The sequence below is a fragment of the Hylobates moloch genome, unplaced genomic scaffold, assembly GCF_009828535.3.
Source record: "Hylobates moloch isolate HMO894 unplaced genomic scaffold, HMol_V3 SCAFFOLD_10, whole genome shotgun sequence".
Classification (NCBI taxonomy): domain Eukaryota; kingdom Metazoa; phylum Chordata; class Mammalia; order Primates; family Hylobatidae; genus Hylobates; species Hylobates moloch.
This window is the reverse complement of record NW_026652285.1, coordinates 43818471-43834929: the sequence shown is the minus strand read 5'-3', so window position 1 is coordinate 43834929 and position 16459 is coordinate 43818471. Positions and strand designations below refer to the sequence as shown.

Here is a 16459-nt window from a genome sequence, read left to right as displayed (position 1 = left end):
CAGGCTAAGGAACTCCAGAAACGTGCTCAAAGCTGGCACCTTCCTGTCAGAGTCCTTGATGCTCAGGGAAATCCTATAATCCACAGTTATTAGCTGACTTCAGGGAGAGGCAAGGGCCCAGAAATGTGGGTGCTTTACCTGTGGGTCCCTGGACAGCCTTCTAACTCGAGGGCATTGCACAGGATATCATTTAATAAATCAAGGTTCTAGCAGAATAAAGAGTTACTAAATTGAATGCAAAGAGAATTCTAACATATAATCTATAAATTACTGAGAATTATTTTGAAAATAGGCCGGGGGGCTAATATAAATCTTGAGTGAATGAATAAATTCATGAATCATGCTTTTCAAAAATTCATATTCCATTTCTGGTATATGTCTTTCATTTCCCTGGACTATATAGTAAAAACCCTATATGTATTAGTAGTTTTCTTTTGTTAAATTATGAAGCAAATTTGTCACGGGAATCTGACAGAGGTTATCTAACAAGCACCGCTGACATCCTCAATAAATTTACCAATATCTCTGACGCCAACACTGACGTTAATGTCGTGCACAACAAATGTTCAAAAAAGAGTTTAAGTGACTTGACCCAGTCACTTTATTATAACAGATGTAACAGTTCAAAAAAAACACCAAAAATATTTTAGTAATGGCAACATGATTGAAATAAATATGTAGTTTCCTGGGAAGCTCTTTTTAAAGATTATATATATGAATAAACAATATAAAATAAATATGACATATTTATTTTTATTCTTCTTATGATGGTTAAATAAGTCTCATTTCTTTGCATTTATACTAAATAAAGAGAGGCCAAGACTGAGTGGTCTGCAGTAGCACAGAAAGACAGGAAGATGACAGAAGGAAGGTATGAGTTTCTAATGAGAATTTCTTCTGGGGAGTTTTCCATTTTGGAGTAACTTGTGTATTCATGTAGTAAGAGATTAGATTGGCAGGAGATCTTCAGGTCTCTTACCCAACACTGCCAACCTAGCATGACACTTTCCCTGCTGAGTCTCGATACAGCTCATAACCATATAGCCTTAGTTAGGACACAGTTTCTGCCACGGTAACAATGACTCAAAAAAATGGATGGTTCAATGAGACAGGAGTTTTTCCTATTCATATGTTACTGTGAACATGAGTTCAGCTCTGATGTGGGTGCCTCACTCCTGTGAGGATTCATTTCATCTCCTTTGCTCTGGCATTCCTGTTTGCATGGTCCATGAGAGCCCACCATCACATTTACATTCTGGCCAGAAGCAATCAGGAAAAAAGAGCAAGGGGAGGCCCTACCCTTCGTTTCAAAGGCACAGTGAGGAAGTCACACACACCATTTTGGCTCACATCTCATGTGTCAGTATTTTGTCACATGCTAACACCTTACCAAAAGGCGATTAGAAATATGTAGTCTTTATCCTGGACAAACACATAGCCAGCTAAAATCCTATCACTATGAAGGAAAGGAAGACTAGATATTGAGAGACAGATGGTCATTAAGAGTTGGCTGGAGTTGGCACATGAGATAAAATGTATCCGCCACTCATAAATAAGATATGTCTGTGTATTCTAACGTGTTCATTGAAGAACCTCACTCATGAATAGCTCCTGCAGCTGCAAGTCATATCTTGCCCTTTTGCTCTTTACCTGTGAGCTTTTTAGTGAGAAGTCTTGCATTAGCTCTGGAAATCAGATTGAGACAAACTGCCTAAAAAGATATAGATTATTTTAGACCATCCTGGTTTAGTTAACTTTTTAAGTTAACAAACCTAAACAGATCCCCTTAGCCTCAAAATAATAATTGCATATGCAGTACCATGCATAATGCATGTGCATTCCCTAATGGACCCTTTACCACATATTTTGTTACACATCATTTGGTAACATTTTAAGTTCCAAAATATTAAAAATAAATAGAAATGTTTCTATGACACTGTACTCTTGATGTTCATGCTTCTAAGGTGAATCCTGGAAGATAATTCTAATGTCACCTACACATGCCAGTAATCTTGGCAGCAGGTGGTAGAATGGAGGTTGGCCAGCCTCTCAAATCCATCCTGGAAAATAAAGGTTGTAACTGGGTCTTGGCCCTCTTGGGGGAAAAGAACAAGAGACCTGTCTTAGGGAATAAAAGCAGCCATCCTCTGACTCTGTTGAAACATTTTAGGAGACTCTGATAAGCAGATGAGTTTGTGAGGGATTTAAAGGATTCTTATACCAATTATCTAACTTGACATTCTTATACTTTAATAACACCTAAGTGATAACTAATGATTTGGCAAGATACAGACAGTCCTGAAGGGCTCTTGAAGGCTTTGGAATGCCAGTAAATGTATAATTGGATGTGTTTGCTGATGACAATTATGAAAAGATAATTACTAGCTAGAGGTCTCTTAATAAATAGTTAACTGGCTCACTTTGTTTTAGAGATCAAGATACACAGAATCCAACTCTAGTTAGTTTTTTTTTTATATAATTTTAGCTTACATTATTCAATGAAACCTAAATGGTAGCTCAATAGACAGCTGAGATTTCCTTTCCATCTTGTTAAGTGAACAAAGCCTAGGAGTATCTGTTGTCTTAGATTTAGTGAAACCACAATCATGCACTTTGAAAATAAACCCTGCCTTTTCTCTCACTGTACTCTTATAAAACAATTTCTTGGCTCAGCTTCTGGCTTAACATCTTTTTCCTCCATTATCTCATAATATCAAACTCATAGCTATTGGAACTTTTTCATTCACACAAGCTAGGTTTCAGTAGAAAAATAAACAAATGTTTAAAAACCCTACAGAAAATACAGCGAACAAATGTAAAAGGCAAGTGGCAATGCAAAGAAAATATTCACAACAATGACAAAGAGCTAATTTCCATAATATGCCAAGAGTATCTACAAATCAAAAAGAAAAATATTAAAATCCTTATAGGAAAGTGGGCAAAATCTATCCACAAGAAGATCATAGGAAAGAAAATACAAGTGCCCAACCTCATTCATAATTGAATAAATGAAAATTAAAACAATTTTTAACCTATCAAATTGGCAAAAGCCAAAGATTAAAAACATTGAGTGTCATTATGTATATATAGAAATATGTACTTACACATTTGTTGTGGGTACATAAATAGGGCAATCTTATTTGGAAGACAATTTGGCTACCCCTATTAAATATGAAATGTAAGTACCCTTTGGCCTCATAATTTTACTTCTAGAAATTCTTTTTACATATATTTACCACAATATTGTTTACAGTAATAAAATGGAAATAGCCTAAAGATTCCTCAGTAAGCAACTAGTTAAATTATATGTCAATATATAGTGAAATACTCTGAAATTACTATGAATAATGTAATACCTCTGTTGGGCTCATAGAGAAGATATTCAAGGGTATGTTTTTTTCTTTCCTCAAGCTAAAAGTTGTACAATAATACAGCTGTATGTTCAGTATAATCACATTATGTTTTCTTAAAACTGCGTATATATACTTATAAAAAAAAAAAAAAATACCTGAAAGGACACAGGTGAACATTGATTAGTTACAGTTTCCAGGGAGTGAGACTTGAGGTGGGAGAAAAAATACAGGGAGTGACGCTTTTCACTTTATACCTTTAAAAATTGCTGGATGTTGTTTTTTACAATGAGAAAATATTGCTTTTATAACGAAAAAAGAAAGAAAAGGAAAGGAAGGGAGCAGGAGGGAAAGAGGGAGGGAAGCAGGAAGGGAGAGAGGGAAGGGAAGAAAACCTTTGAAAGTAGTCTATTCACAGGGCCTAGGAGTTGGGTACCGTTCTCCCTCAAGGGTATGAATATCATTCTTGACCTGTGGGTCAAGTGCCCCCACAGCTGTGTTTGACATACCTTCTTTTTTTGCTCACTTCTGGCAATCCTCTACTCCTTTTAAAACAAAAGGAAAGAGTCAAGTCAGGAAACATAAGAGAGGCTGGTTAAGGACGTTAGAGAGAACAATATTCTCAAATCACATATAAAGGATGTGTATAAAACTGATGAGACCAATGTAACAGATTTGATGCTTACATTTTATAATAGCTGAAATCAGAATCAAAATTATCTTCCCCCTTTAGGGTTGGCAAATGACTAAAAGCCTAGGTGTATTCCCAATTCTTAGCTATAACCAGATATCCTATTATATTGGAGATACTGAAAATGTCCCATGTTTACATCCATATCATGAGAACAATCTAGTGGAGCTAAAATTGTCCATCGTGCTCCTTCATGATGTTCCTAGGCACCCCAAAGTCAGCTCCCTTCCCCCAGTGTCCTAGCACCCGTTATGGTGCAGCTCATTCACCGCTGGTTTTACAGTCAATATTGTCTGTGTGCTCACCATGAAAAATGTGCTTCTCTCTGTACTCCACCCCACTGTACTTCTAAGATACCTCATGTGGAAGCTAAACACATGTCAAACTTCTTCAGCTGTTTAAGATGTGGAAAAAATAAGAACTCAAAATATCCGTCATTTAAAATACATTGTGACTGCTCTCTGTTATATTTTCTCTTGACAGTACTTTTTATTAAGTGCTTTCTCTACTGTATTTGCTTGTGCATCTGTAATGCTCAAGGCACTGTAGGGGTAGCAAGATAAATAAGGTATAGCTGTATCCTTGAAGAGCTTAGTCTTACAAATAAGTTAGTAATAACTAGTGTTGATTGAATGCTATTCTAAACAATTTACAAGAAATAACTGATTTAGTCCTTATGACAACCCTTAAGGGGATAACTTTATTACTCCCATTTACCAGAAAGAAAATGAGGCACAAAGAGGCACAAGGTCAGACCGCTAGTAAATAGCACACTCAAGAAGTTTGCATCTTAGTCCATGCCTCAACCACTGTGCTCTACAGCCTCTCTGTATGCAAAGAGCTGCATTATAAAGTAGCAAGTGTTTTTTTTTTCTAATTTTTATTTTAGATTCAGGAGGTGCAGGTACAGTTTTGTTACAAGGGTATATTGCATGATGCTGAGGTTTGGGCTTCTATTGATCCCATCACCCCAGATAATGAACACAGTACTCAATAGGAAGATTTTCAGCCCTTGCCTCCTTTTGGAGTCCCTAGTGTCTATTATTCCTGTCTTTATGTTTGTATGCACCCAAGATTTAGCTCCCACTTTTAAGTGAGAACTTGTGATATTTGGGTTTCTGTTTTTATGTTAATTTGCCTAGGATAATGACTCCAACTTCAACTATATCCATGTTGCTACAAAGGGCATAATGATTTTTTTTTTATGGCTGCATAGTATTTCCTGGTATATATGTATCACATTTTCTTTATCCAATCCACCACTGATGAGCACCTGGGTTGATTCCATGTCTTTCCTATTGTGAATAGTACAAAGCAGTAGACGCTAAGTGCCCTTTAGTAATACAAAGTGCTACAGGAATTCAATCAGCATCACTTAGCTCATTGCTTTCATCTTGCAGATAGGATAGCCACTTGTAAAAAATCACAGTCACATGTTCTGACTAAATTCATCATGTGAATTACCTTGGTAGAGCTTTTATCTGAACCCGAACTCTAAACTCCTTGTCTGCTCTTCTTTGCGCAGCCTTGTGTCACTACCTTAGTTTTACTTTTTATTCCTAATTTTCCCCCTTAAGACTATTTTTCTTCTATTGTGTCCTGAAGGGTAATTAAGAAAATATTGAGACAATTTGGGGACATAACACATACCTGCTATCCAGAGATTTCCATTTTTAACCATATTACCACTAATCTCACCTTGCTTGACCTTCACTAAAGTGTTACTCAATTTTTTGTTCATTAGGGTTTGATAATTGGGGGAAAAATAAGAAAATACTAGCATGCCATTCACTCTGCAGGAAAGACATAGCTAAGCCAATGTTGCGCTTGGTTCCATTAACAAGTGCTTGTGCTAAATTTCCAGGAGGATTTGTGGCGTTGTCTATTTGAAACTTTGCTGATAGTATTAAGCCAGCAGTCTAGTTGCCATACACAGTGGTAGAATGGCCTGGGGAGTATGTGCTTAAAAGCCGAATTTATGTCCTGAGAAACACATTAATTAGGAACTCTCTGGAAAACATACAGTAGTTGCTCTTGGTTGGCCATTTTACAAACTATTGAGAATCCAGAGGAACCAACCCTTAGAGTCTGTGCTTCAAGGGATATTGCTTTGCATTTTCCCAGTGAGTACATTCTTATGAGAAGGCAGCTTTGCCAGGCTATGGTTGCTGACATATAACCAAGTGATGTTGATGATTCATGAAAAGTGGGTGAGTTCCTACATGCCTCTCACCAGCCAGCTGCCAGCTGCCAAACTCCTACTTCCCAATATTTGCCACAAGTGAGGCTGCTCTCGAAGTCTAGCTTGATCCTAGGAAGCTAGGGTCTAGAGACCCAACTTGAGGATTTGGGATATTCCCTTAATGCTGTTTCTAAGGAAGGAACAAAATGAAGGCAGAGCAGAGCTGTTCATACTCATGGGGTCCTCCTCTGAGACCATCTGACCAAAGGCTAGCTTGCTTAGCAACTCCAGAAATATGATATTACCATTAAGTTTATCTCCTAGTTTGGGAAAGAATAACCAAATTGGTAGGAAACCTGCCAATTATACTGAAATGGTTTTGATGACTTTTTTGGAAGATATGTAGATATAGTCATAGATGTAGATATATTTGTATCTATACCTTGGCCAGAGAGAGAAAGAGGAATCCGTCCAATTAATAATATTACGGATGTTGAGTAACACATTAGCTTTGTTTCAATTCCTCTTTTAAAAAGAAAAGAAAAGAAACTGGGTAGATTAGCCTCTAAATGGATAGTTCTTTTAAGTCAAAAGTAGCTAAACACTTGAAACTAGAATTCCTATCCTCTCCTGGAAAACACAGAATTGGAAGATTCATAATTATCATTATAATTAATATAACAACAACTAAGATTTCTTGAGGTTTTACTAAGTTCTAAGCATCAGTACAAGCACTTAACAGATATTAACTCATTTGACCCTTTCCACACCACAGAAGGTATCTAGTCTGGAAAAGAATAAAGAATGATACTTCCTCCAGCAAAGGGCTATGATTTTTAAGGACCTGTCCAGTTGAAGGAGTGATGAGACAAGATATAGCTGGTACAGAAGGGCTGGGTGATGCTCTACATAGGTTTCAGTGTGCAACTTGAGTTGCCATCACGTATATAAATTTATGTAAATTGGGTAATCCATCTGCTTTAATAAAATGTGTATGCAACCACAGGGTGTAGAAATTTCAAAGATTTTATTTTTTGACAGGATGCCTGCCGTTTTTCTCTCTTGACTCCCGCTTGTTTTATTCATTTTGGGGTAGTTGCCAGTTAGACTCAGTTGGTAAGTATAATTAATGGAAAATGTGAATTTCTTCTTAAACTCCAAGAAATTAACCACAGAAGTCTTCATTTCCTTTACAATTTCCTAACAGTATCACTCCCTGTGACTGTTGTTTTATCTCTATCTCTTCTGACATTCAACCACATCAGAAATTAGTTACTCCCTATTATTTATCATCCTAAAGATACCATACAGGACAGCTTGGCAGCACTACTGGGATACTTCTAGGAGGGAATAAGTTTTTATTTAGGTTCCAAGCACTATGCTAGGCATTTTCATATATACTATCTCTTTTAATACTCACAAAACCCTTCAAGACAGGGATTATTATCTTCCTTTTCTACAGTTGATGAAATGGCACCTCCAAGAAGTTAAGCCTTTGCCTTAAATCCAATTAGTGGGACAGCTGGGTGCAAACCTAGGCTGACACAATTCCAAAATACTTTCTCCTTTCATCCTACACATGGAAGCATTATCTCATTTTTTTAAAAAGGCTCCCCTAAAATTTTGTTACCTTGGAGAGTTTGAGGGTCATTATTTCATTCAGCAACAATTTGAGCACCAACTCTGTGCCAAATATAGGTTGAGCATTGATTCAGTTGGAATGAGTCATCAAGCAAAACTTTGCGAAGAAGATGGTGGTTAGTTACAAGATGGTGGAGAAACAATATTAGGAAGAAATACGACAGAGTGATGGAGAGGAGCATGGGGATGGAGGCAAGCAGAGGACCTCCTGATCGTGTACCCACAGGACAGGGTGATGGAGAGGAGGGTGGGGATGGAGGCAAGCAGAGGACCTCCTGATCGTGTACCCTTGGCTACAGTCTTTCTTCATGTGACTCGTGGACTTCCCTTTGTCATCCTATGCCTGAGAATATATGAAGGAGGCTGGGAAGGCAAAGGGACGTTCAATTGTCATCACTGGCATCTTTTTTGATCATTGCACCATCATCAAATGCATTGGGATAACCATGACATGAAATTTTCCATCATTGGGCCCATAACTGTCCCATGAAAGAGATGAAAAAACACTATATGTTAAAGGTCATAGTAGAACTTCATCCAGGCAGCTCTGGAATTAGGAAGGAGTGAAATATACTCTCAAAGACTAATAGTTCTGGGTCCAAACCATGTGACTTGAAAGGGAAGCAAAGATTCCCCTGGACAGGTTACATATACTGTCATGCATCGCTTAACCATAGGGATACTATATCCTCAGAAATGAATCATTAGGTGATTTTGTCATGAGCATCATAGAGTGTACTTATACAAACCTAGAAGGCATAACCTACTACACACCTAGGCTATATAGTATAGCCTATTGCTTGTAGGCTACAAACCTGTATAGCATGTTACTATGCGGTAGTGAATACTCTAGGCAATTGTAACACGATGGTAAGTATTTGTGTATCTAAACATAGAAAAGAGACAGTAAAAACATTGTATAAAAGATACAAATAGTACACCTTAATAGGGCACTTACCATGAATGGTGCTTGCAGGACTGGAAGCTGCTCTGGGTGAGTCACTGAGTGAGTGATAGAATATTTTTGTACACTACTGTAAACTTTATAAACACTGTATAATTAGGCTATACTAAATTTATTTTTTAAATTTTATTTCTTCAAAACTAAATTAACCTTAGCTGACTGTAACTTTTTTACTTTGTAAACTTTTTAATGTTTTAAAACTTTTTGACTATTTTGCAATAATACTTAGCTTAAAACATAAGCACATTATACAGCTATACAAAAATATTTTCTTCATTTGCTTATTCTATGAGCTTTTTTCTGTTTTTAAAATTTTTTATCTTTTTATTTTTTAAACTTTTTTCTTAAAAATGAAGACACATTGGGAGGCCGAGGCGGGCGGATCACGAGGTCAGGAGATCGAGACCACAGTGAAACCCCGTCTCTACTAAAAATACGAAAAATTAGCCGGGCGTGGTGGCGGGCGCCTGTAGTCCCAGCTACTCGGAGAGGCTGAGGCAGGAAAATGGCGTGAACCCGGGAGGCGGAGCTTGCAGTGAGGGGAGATCGCGCCACCGCACTCCAGCCTGGGTGAAAGAGCGAGACTCCATCTCGAAAAAAAAAAAAAAAAATGAAGACACAAACACACTCATTAAACTAGGCCTGCACAGGGTCAGGATCATCAAGATGTCACTAGATGATAGGACTTTTTCAGCTCTATTATTACCTTATGGGACCACCATCGTATTTGTGGCCTGTCATTGACCAAAGTGTCATTATGCAACACATGACTGTATATCAAGAACATCTTATTTCCTTCTGTGGGTGCTATAATCTGTTCAGCCCAATCACCCAAACTTTCTACTGCCTCAAACAGTCAAGGGAAAGGCCTTCCAAAACACAAATACCAAATTGATGATCAGTTCACTTTAGACTGTAATTACATCATTTTTCAGGTGCTTTCAAGTAAACATGTTTAAAGCTTTCCCTGCCTTTTAGAGGGTCTTCCCTCTAATGAATAATTTGTGTGGAGAAAACAACACAATCTATATCCCTGCTTTTTCATTATATGAAACGACTTGACACAGTTGGCTGTGTAACTGAAATATTTGTCATGCTTGTTAATGAAAAGTTACTTTGTCAATAAAGATAATAATGAAACCAAAAAAATAACTTTGAGGGAACGGAGCAAATTTTAGTGAAACTGGTTTCTTGGTATTGACTTGTCATGTTTATCTCACCCATTTTCCTATTCAAGCTAAAGACCTCCGTTTTTTCAGCAAAGAGACTTTTCTACATTGGAATTAGTTGTTCAGGGACTGGGATAGTTCTTTAAACAAGTAGGTCTGAACAGGAGAGGTGTCCACCGTTCTAAGACTTCTTAGACGCTTTTACATTCAGGGAAGAATTTAGAGTTCCCTTTTCAGATTAGAAAGATTTGAGTTGCAAATGTTTGACTGGCATTTTGATCTCAAAGTCAGCAAAGTTTACTGTTGTTGGTCAGATACAATAGGTTCCCAGTATAACATAGGAACCTGTTATCTTGATGGAACCCAATATCTTCCTTATTTCATTGCTAACTACCTTTCATATTTTTCATCTGTTTTTATAGCTTCTTCTCCTAACATAACACCATGTAGATCGTATGTCCCACCCATTTCAAGATACTTACAGTTTCCCATAAATGATATACCCTACTGGATGTGGTTTTGTCTCTTTCTGACATTTGCTAAAATTTCATTCTCTTCTCACTCTAACTACCTGGCCAAGACCTACATTTCTTCTAAGTCTCAGATTAAAAATCTTCTCCTCTCTGTAATCAGAACTCCCATCCCTAGTATTCCTTCCAACTCATTCCCTGGTATCCTTCTGGGCCCACATTCACCTCATCCTCCATGCTCTTGCTGCGCTCTATATCAGCCTCTCCCACATACAGCTCCTTTTGGTAGAATGGAGCCTTCATAGTCTCCCATCTGCCTTCACAGTCTCCCATCTTCTGTAGATTGTGAGATCCTATAGAGCACAGCCTGTGTCTTATTCACTGTTGTCATTCTGAAAACCTCGCATAGTGCCTAGCCTATGCAAGTAGGTGCTCAATAACTTGTTATTATAAGCATCACTATTTGATTTCCCTGGCTTTATTTGTAGCTCTGATTTCCAACCTGACACAAAGATGTAATAGAAGGGATTAGATACTAAAAAGCTATAAAAAAGGACAAATCATAAAGCAATAATGACATAGAAAGACCCAGGATAAATAAATAGCAACAGGTACAGGCAAAGACCATCATGCATACTTCCAATTCATGGACATAAAAGCGTTTAGTCTGAGAAAGTTGACTGTGTTCCTGTTGAATCATGATTGTTGTTAAATCATTGTTATCTTATGAATTTAGAGAGTCTAATGATATATATTTTACAACAGCCACTGCACCATGGCCTCAGTATTTCCATTTCCATGGAAAAAGAAATAACTATTGATTTTCCTCCATTGATTCAAAATGATAATTGCCCATGGTTGCTTTTCAGTCCAGATTAGGATCATTCCATTCAGTAGAAATGCATGGCTAACTTTAGAAAGTTAGACACACAGAAAATTAATGGCAAAACTTATGCAGACTGAGCACTTTTCTGTCATGATCAACAGTTTTATAGGGAGATATATTTAGGGAAGATAAGGTGTCTCATTCCGTGGGGATCTTAAAGAAAAGTGAGCTGAGATTTTAATTTGCTTGAGATAATCATCTTAAAACCAGGGGCTTTATCACAGGACCCTTCAAAGGCCCTTCTTAGGATTTATAATTATTTGTCTCTTCAAAATATTTAGATCATGTCAAGTCATTGAAACTAATGGATGTAAAACTGAAGAATCATTCATATAGTCTTGGGAAATGACTATAAATAGTGCTTCCAGATGTCACTAATAAAGTTGTCATAGCTGTTAACAGAATAAAAACGTCTTTTTTTTTTTTTTTTTGAGACAGAGTCTTGCTCTGTCGCCCAGGCTGGAGTGCAGCGGCATGATCTCAGCTCACTGCAACCCCCGCCTCCCGGGTTCAAGCGATTCTTCTGCCTCAGCCTCCCCAGTAGCTGGGACTACAGGCATGCACCACCATGCCCAGCTAATTTTTGTATTTGCAGTAGAGACAGGGTTTCACCATATTGGCCGGGCTGGTCTCAAACTCCTTACCTTGTGATCCACCTGCCTCGGCCTCCCAAAGTGCTGGGATTACAGGCATGAGCCACTGTCCCTGGCCAAAAACTTGTTAACCTTGAACCCTCAGCTCAAGATCATGAACCCCTGAGGCAAATGAGGAGAACAGAGATTTTATGCCCTAAAATGGCCAAATAAGGAAACAGTTGATTTTTTTTTTCTTTTTTGGCACCCATAGCTGAAACAAACAGCCCTTCTCCTCATGAACAGGCTAGGCTGTTCTCATTCTGTGTTGGAGGCCAGGTTTCAAAGCTGCGTGATGAGTTTCATGTGCTGCAGCCCAGCAGGCAAACATTCAAGTCCTAAATCGCAGGCAGAGGAATCAAGATCTCTCATTAGCTAAGGAGCCTTGGCATCTCTGGGTTCACATGGGGTACTGGGCAATTCCTGCTGGAATGAGGCAGGGTGAAAAAACAGGTGTGCTTGTGCTAAAACAGGGAGGAAAAGATTGAAGAGTCAGCTTTTCTGGTCATCAAACAAATCTGAGCTGAGCCCTTCCTCATTAGCAGCATTTCTTCCACCCAGAGGGAGAACAGAGGAAGTGCACACTGACTCTGGTGCATGTTAGAATTTATTATAAAATCCTGGGGGAGGCTGAGAAACAAGCAGCAATTAAACATGGTGTGCCTGCATGAAGAGTTTGGGGAGAAGTAGAAAGTTCACTTCATCTTTCTACTTCCATTCTTAGATTCTGTTTTTGCACATGTAAAGCGGGATTTGTTTTCTTTTGTTTATTTTTTCATTATTCAAGTAATAAGAACTCTTATAGGGTATATGAATTATTGTTCATAAACTTAGGTATGTAGGAAATGTCACTTGGTAAACATTTTCTTTTATTCAAATAAACCCAATTCCAAGACCCTTTCCACCTGGTTTTTGGTAAAGTCAATCTTTTTTTTTTTGAGATGGAGTCTGGCTCTGTCGCCCAGGTTGGAGTGCAGTGGCGCAATCTCGGCTCACTGCAAGCTCCACCTCCCGGGTTCACGCCATTCTCCTGCCTCAGCCTCCTGAGTAGCTGGGACTACAGGCGCCCACCACTATGCCCAGCTAATTTTTGTATTTTTAGTAGAGACGGGTTTTCACTGTGTTAGCCAGGATGGTCTCAGTCTCCTGACCTCGTGAGGTAAAGTCAATCTTAACCTTTATTAGGTCTCTCTGTCTCTCTCTGTCTGTCTCTCTCTCTCTCCCCCCACCACCACCCTCCCCAACCCCAGTCTCTCTCACACCCCACCCTCCTCCTTCCTCTGCCTCTCTTCTGTCTCTCTTTCATGGTCATGCTCCTTCTCTCATGCTTACAGAGTACTTGGAATGTTCAGAAAGAGCCTCTTAAATTTGTCAGCCAAAGTAACCACTGATAAAATAATTGTCCAAGCTTGCTTGATCTCTACCAAGTGGGTGGCTCTGGTACTTCCATGCTAAAGTAAAACCAGTGGGACCCTGGCTGCAGCTGGCATCACTGGCCAGCAGGGTTCAGCAGCCTCAGGTTCAGCATGCCATGGTGGACTTCACAGCAGTCTCTGTCAGACAAGTTGCCTGCAAAATTCCTGCCTTTACAGAGCTTGCATTTGCAGGAGAGGAGATAGAAAATAAGTAAAATATGTAGTGTGTTGAATAGTGATAAGGGCTAAGGAGAGATAGAAAGAAGGCAGAATGGGAGTGCAGAGTAGGAACCGAAATTTCAAATAGAGTTGTGAGGAAGACAAGGGGGAAGAGAAGGGAAGGGGAGGGGAGGAAAGGCAACCGAGAACTGAGTTTTGAGACAGTCTTAGTGTCAGACATCAGGTAGGTAAGGAGGAACTAGCAAAGAAGAGGAAGAAGGAGCAGCTAGTGAGGTAAGAGAGAAACTGGGAGAGAGCACTGAAGGGGAGAAAATAGAATTTTCTTTAAGCCTTGTAAGTTTGTAGCTGGGACAAACCTCTATAACAAAAGAAATTAATGAGAGAAAGAGAAAAACAAACAACTTTATTAACACATGCAGTGCACACCACACAAGGGATGTGTTCAAAAGCAGTGGTTTAGAAGTCTACTTACATAGTATATCCAACAAAGAACAGTAGTTTTTTTTTGGGGGGGGGGAGTTGTTTCTTTGTTTGTTTTTGAGATGGAGTCTTGCTCTGTTGCCCAGTGGTGCAATCTCAGCTCAGTGCAACCACTGCCTCCTGAGTTCAAGGGATTCTCCTGCCTCAGCCTCCCAAGTAGCTGGGGTTACAGGTACCTGCCACCAAGCCCAGTTAATTTTTTTTTTCTCTGTAGAACTAGGGTTTTGCCATGTTGGCCAGGCTAATCTCAAACTGGTGGCCTCAAGTGATCCACCTGCCTCGGCCTCCCAAAGTGCTGAGATTACAGTCATGAGCCACCATGCCTGGCCAGAACAGTACATTTTGGGAAAGGGACAAGGCAAAGAGGAAGGCAGTCCTAGGCTCCTAGAGGTGGGAAAATGTGGGAAGGTAAATTGACGGGGAGTAAGATTTCCTCACTCTAGCTCCTCTCTGGGGTGATAAAGGTCTGTTCAAAGAGAACTTCTATCTTATTTTCAGGTGGGAGAGGTGGGAGTGAGGAGGGTAGAAAGGCCTTTTGTCTTCATAATTCTGCTCTTAAGTAAACAGAGGCAAGGCAGAAGCGCTCCAGGAATTGTTGTGGCTTGCTGTAGGTAAAAAGGGGAGCTCGGCCAGGCACAGTGGCTCATGCCTGTAATCCCAGCACTTTGGGAGGCCGAGATGGGCAGATCATGAGGTCAGGAGATCGAGAGCATCCTGGCTAACATGGTGAAACCCCGCCTCTACTAAAAATACAAAAAATTAGCCAGGTGTGGTGGCGGGCACCTGTAGTCCCAGCTACCCGGGAGGCTGAGGCAGGAGAATAGCGTGAACCCGGGAGGCGGAGCTTGCAGTGAGCCAAGATCACGCCAATGCACTCCAGCCTAGGCTGAGCGAGACTTCATCTCAAAAAAAAAAAAAAAAAAAAAAAAAAACAACAACGGTTGAGGAGGGGGGAGCTCAGGCAGCCCTTTCTACAATTTTAAAAAATTGTATCATAAAAATATTTATGTCAAAGAGGCATATTTTAGAATGGAATATTCTGGTTTCCTTCAACACTGTCTGGAAGCCAAAGTGAAGAGTGTATTTCCAAGAGGAAGGAATGAAATGGCCAACTGTGTCAAATGCTACTGACGGGCCAAGCAGGAAGAGACCTGGGGACTGACTGTCAAGGATGCAAGAATGCTGCGAGTCCCTTCTTCCCCCCACCCCGTCCAAGGCTCAGATCATTTCTTCCGCATCTCATCTGCTCCCACTTCTCCCCCATCAAAGACACTTGCCCTTCTCTTCTTCCCCTTCAGAAAATTGGTGGAGTTGGGCCTTTTTTTTTTTTTTTACAAAATTTTTCCAGGCAAGTTCTGTTTTCTAGCAGCTCTGGCCAGCAACACAAACCTCTCCTGAGAATCGACACCCCAGTGGCCTCTTTTGAAATGAGAAGAAGGAAAAACAAACGGAAAACAAAATCTGAATTAATTAACAGCTCAATAAATTAGCCTGCTACACAGAAGAGATATTCTTTACTTTTAGGCAAAGCACCAAATAGTAAATGTACTAAATATATAGTTAGGCAATTTTTACTAGTGCAGTGAAACCCGTATTAAAATAGCGTCAAATCGTAGCACGTTTGTTTTCAAATAGTCCCAAATGGCTAGTTTTAGGGACTGAATTGCAAGAACAGTGCATGTCTCCCACTCTTTGCCTCTATAATAGGAGTGCTTATTGTATCAATCCTGTACCAACCAAAATAGGCATCAAAAATTGGCTTATACAGCCAGATTTCCAACTTGGTTGGTTTCTCGTTGGTCATAGGTACACTCAGGCTTAACAGACTAATATATGTTTCCTTATGTAATTTATCACGTTAAACCCAGAGGTGAACAAACTACAACTAGTGGGCCAAATCCAGCGTGCCATCATCTGTTTTTGTAAGTAAAGCTTTATTGCAACATAGTCATGCTCATTCTTCATGTAGTGTCTCTGGCTGCTTTCACACTATAACCACAGAGTTAAGTAGTTACAACGGAGTCCATCTGGCCTGAAAACAGAAAATATTTGCTATTTGACCCTTTGTAGAAAAAAATTTGCTGATGCCTGGTTTAGACTTTAAAATAGACTTCTGGAAAAAATATTGTTCATGGTTATTTCAATCTCATTCCATGGACTTTTGCATTAATTTGCTCCAGTAAGCACTTTTTAGATTTCACTTCTTTTCACAGGCAAAAATCTCCTTTCCCTGCAGCTTTATGCTAGGGCACTGGTTCTCAAAGTATGGTCCTGGGACCAGCAACAATAGCATCACTTGGAAACTTCCTTGAAATGCACATTCTCAGGTCTTATTCTAGACCTGCTGATCAGAAGCTCTGGAGGTAGGGTCCAGCAGTGTGGGTGTTTTAATAGCTCCT

General features: G+C 39.4%; 1 protein-coding gene across 10 annotated transcripts in view; it reads left to right on the top strand.

Moving 5' to 3' along the window:
- Nucleotides 1-16459, top strand: part of TRPM3 (transient receptor potential cation channel subfamily M member 3) — a 563637-nt gene that overhangs the window by 313754 nt on the left and 233424 nt on the right. For 3 of the 10 annotated variants that reach the window (XM_032164282.2, XM_032164283.2, XM_032164281.2), the window contains exon 7: nt 7265-7339. The exons of the other annotated variants lie outside the window; for them this stretch is intronic. In XM_032164282.2, coding sequence (XP_032020173.1) covers nt 7265-7339 — 75 coding nt within the window. The remainder of the gene's footprint in view (nt 1-7264; nt 7340-16459) is intronic. 10 annotated transcript variants of the gene reach the window in all.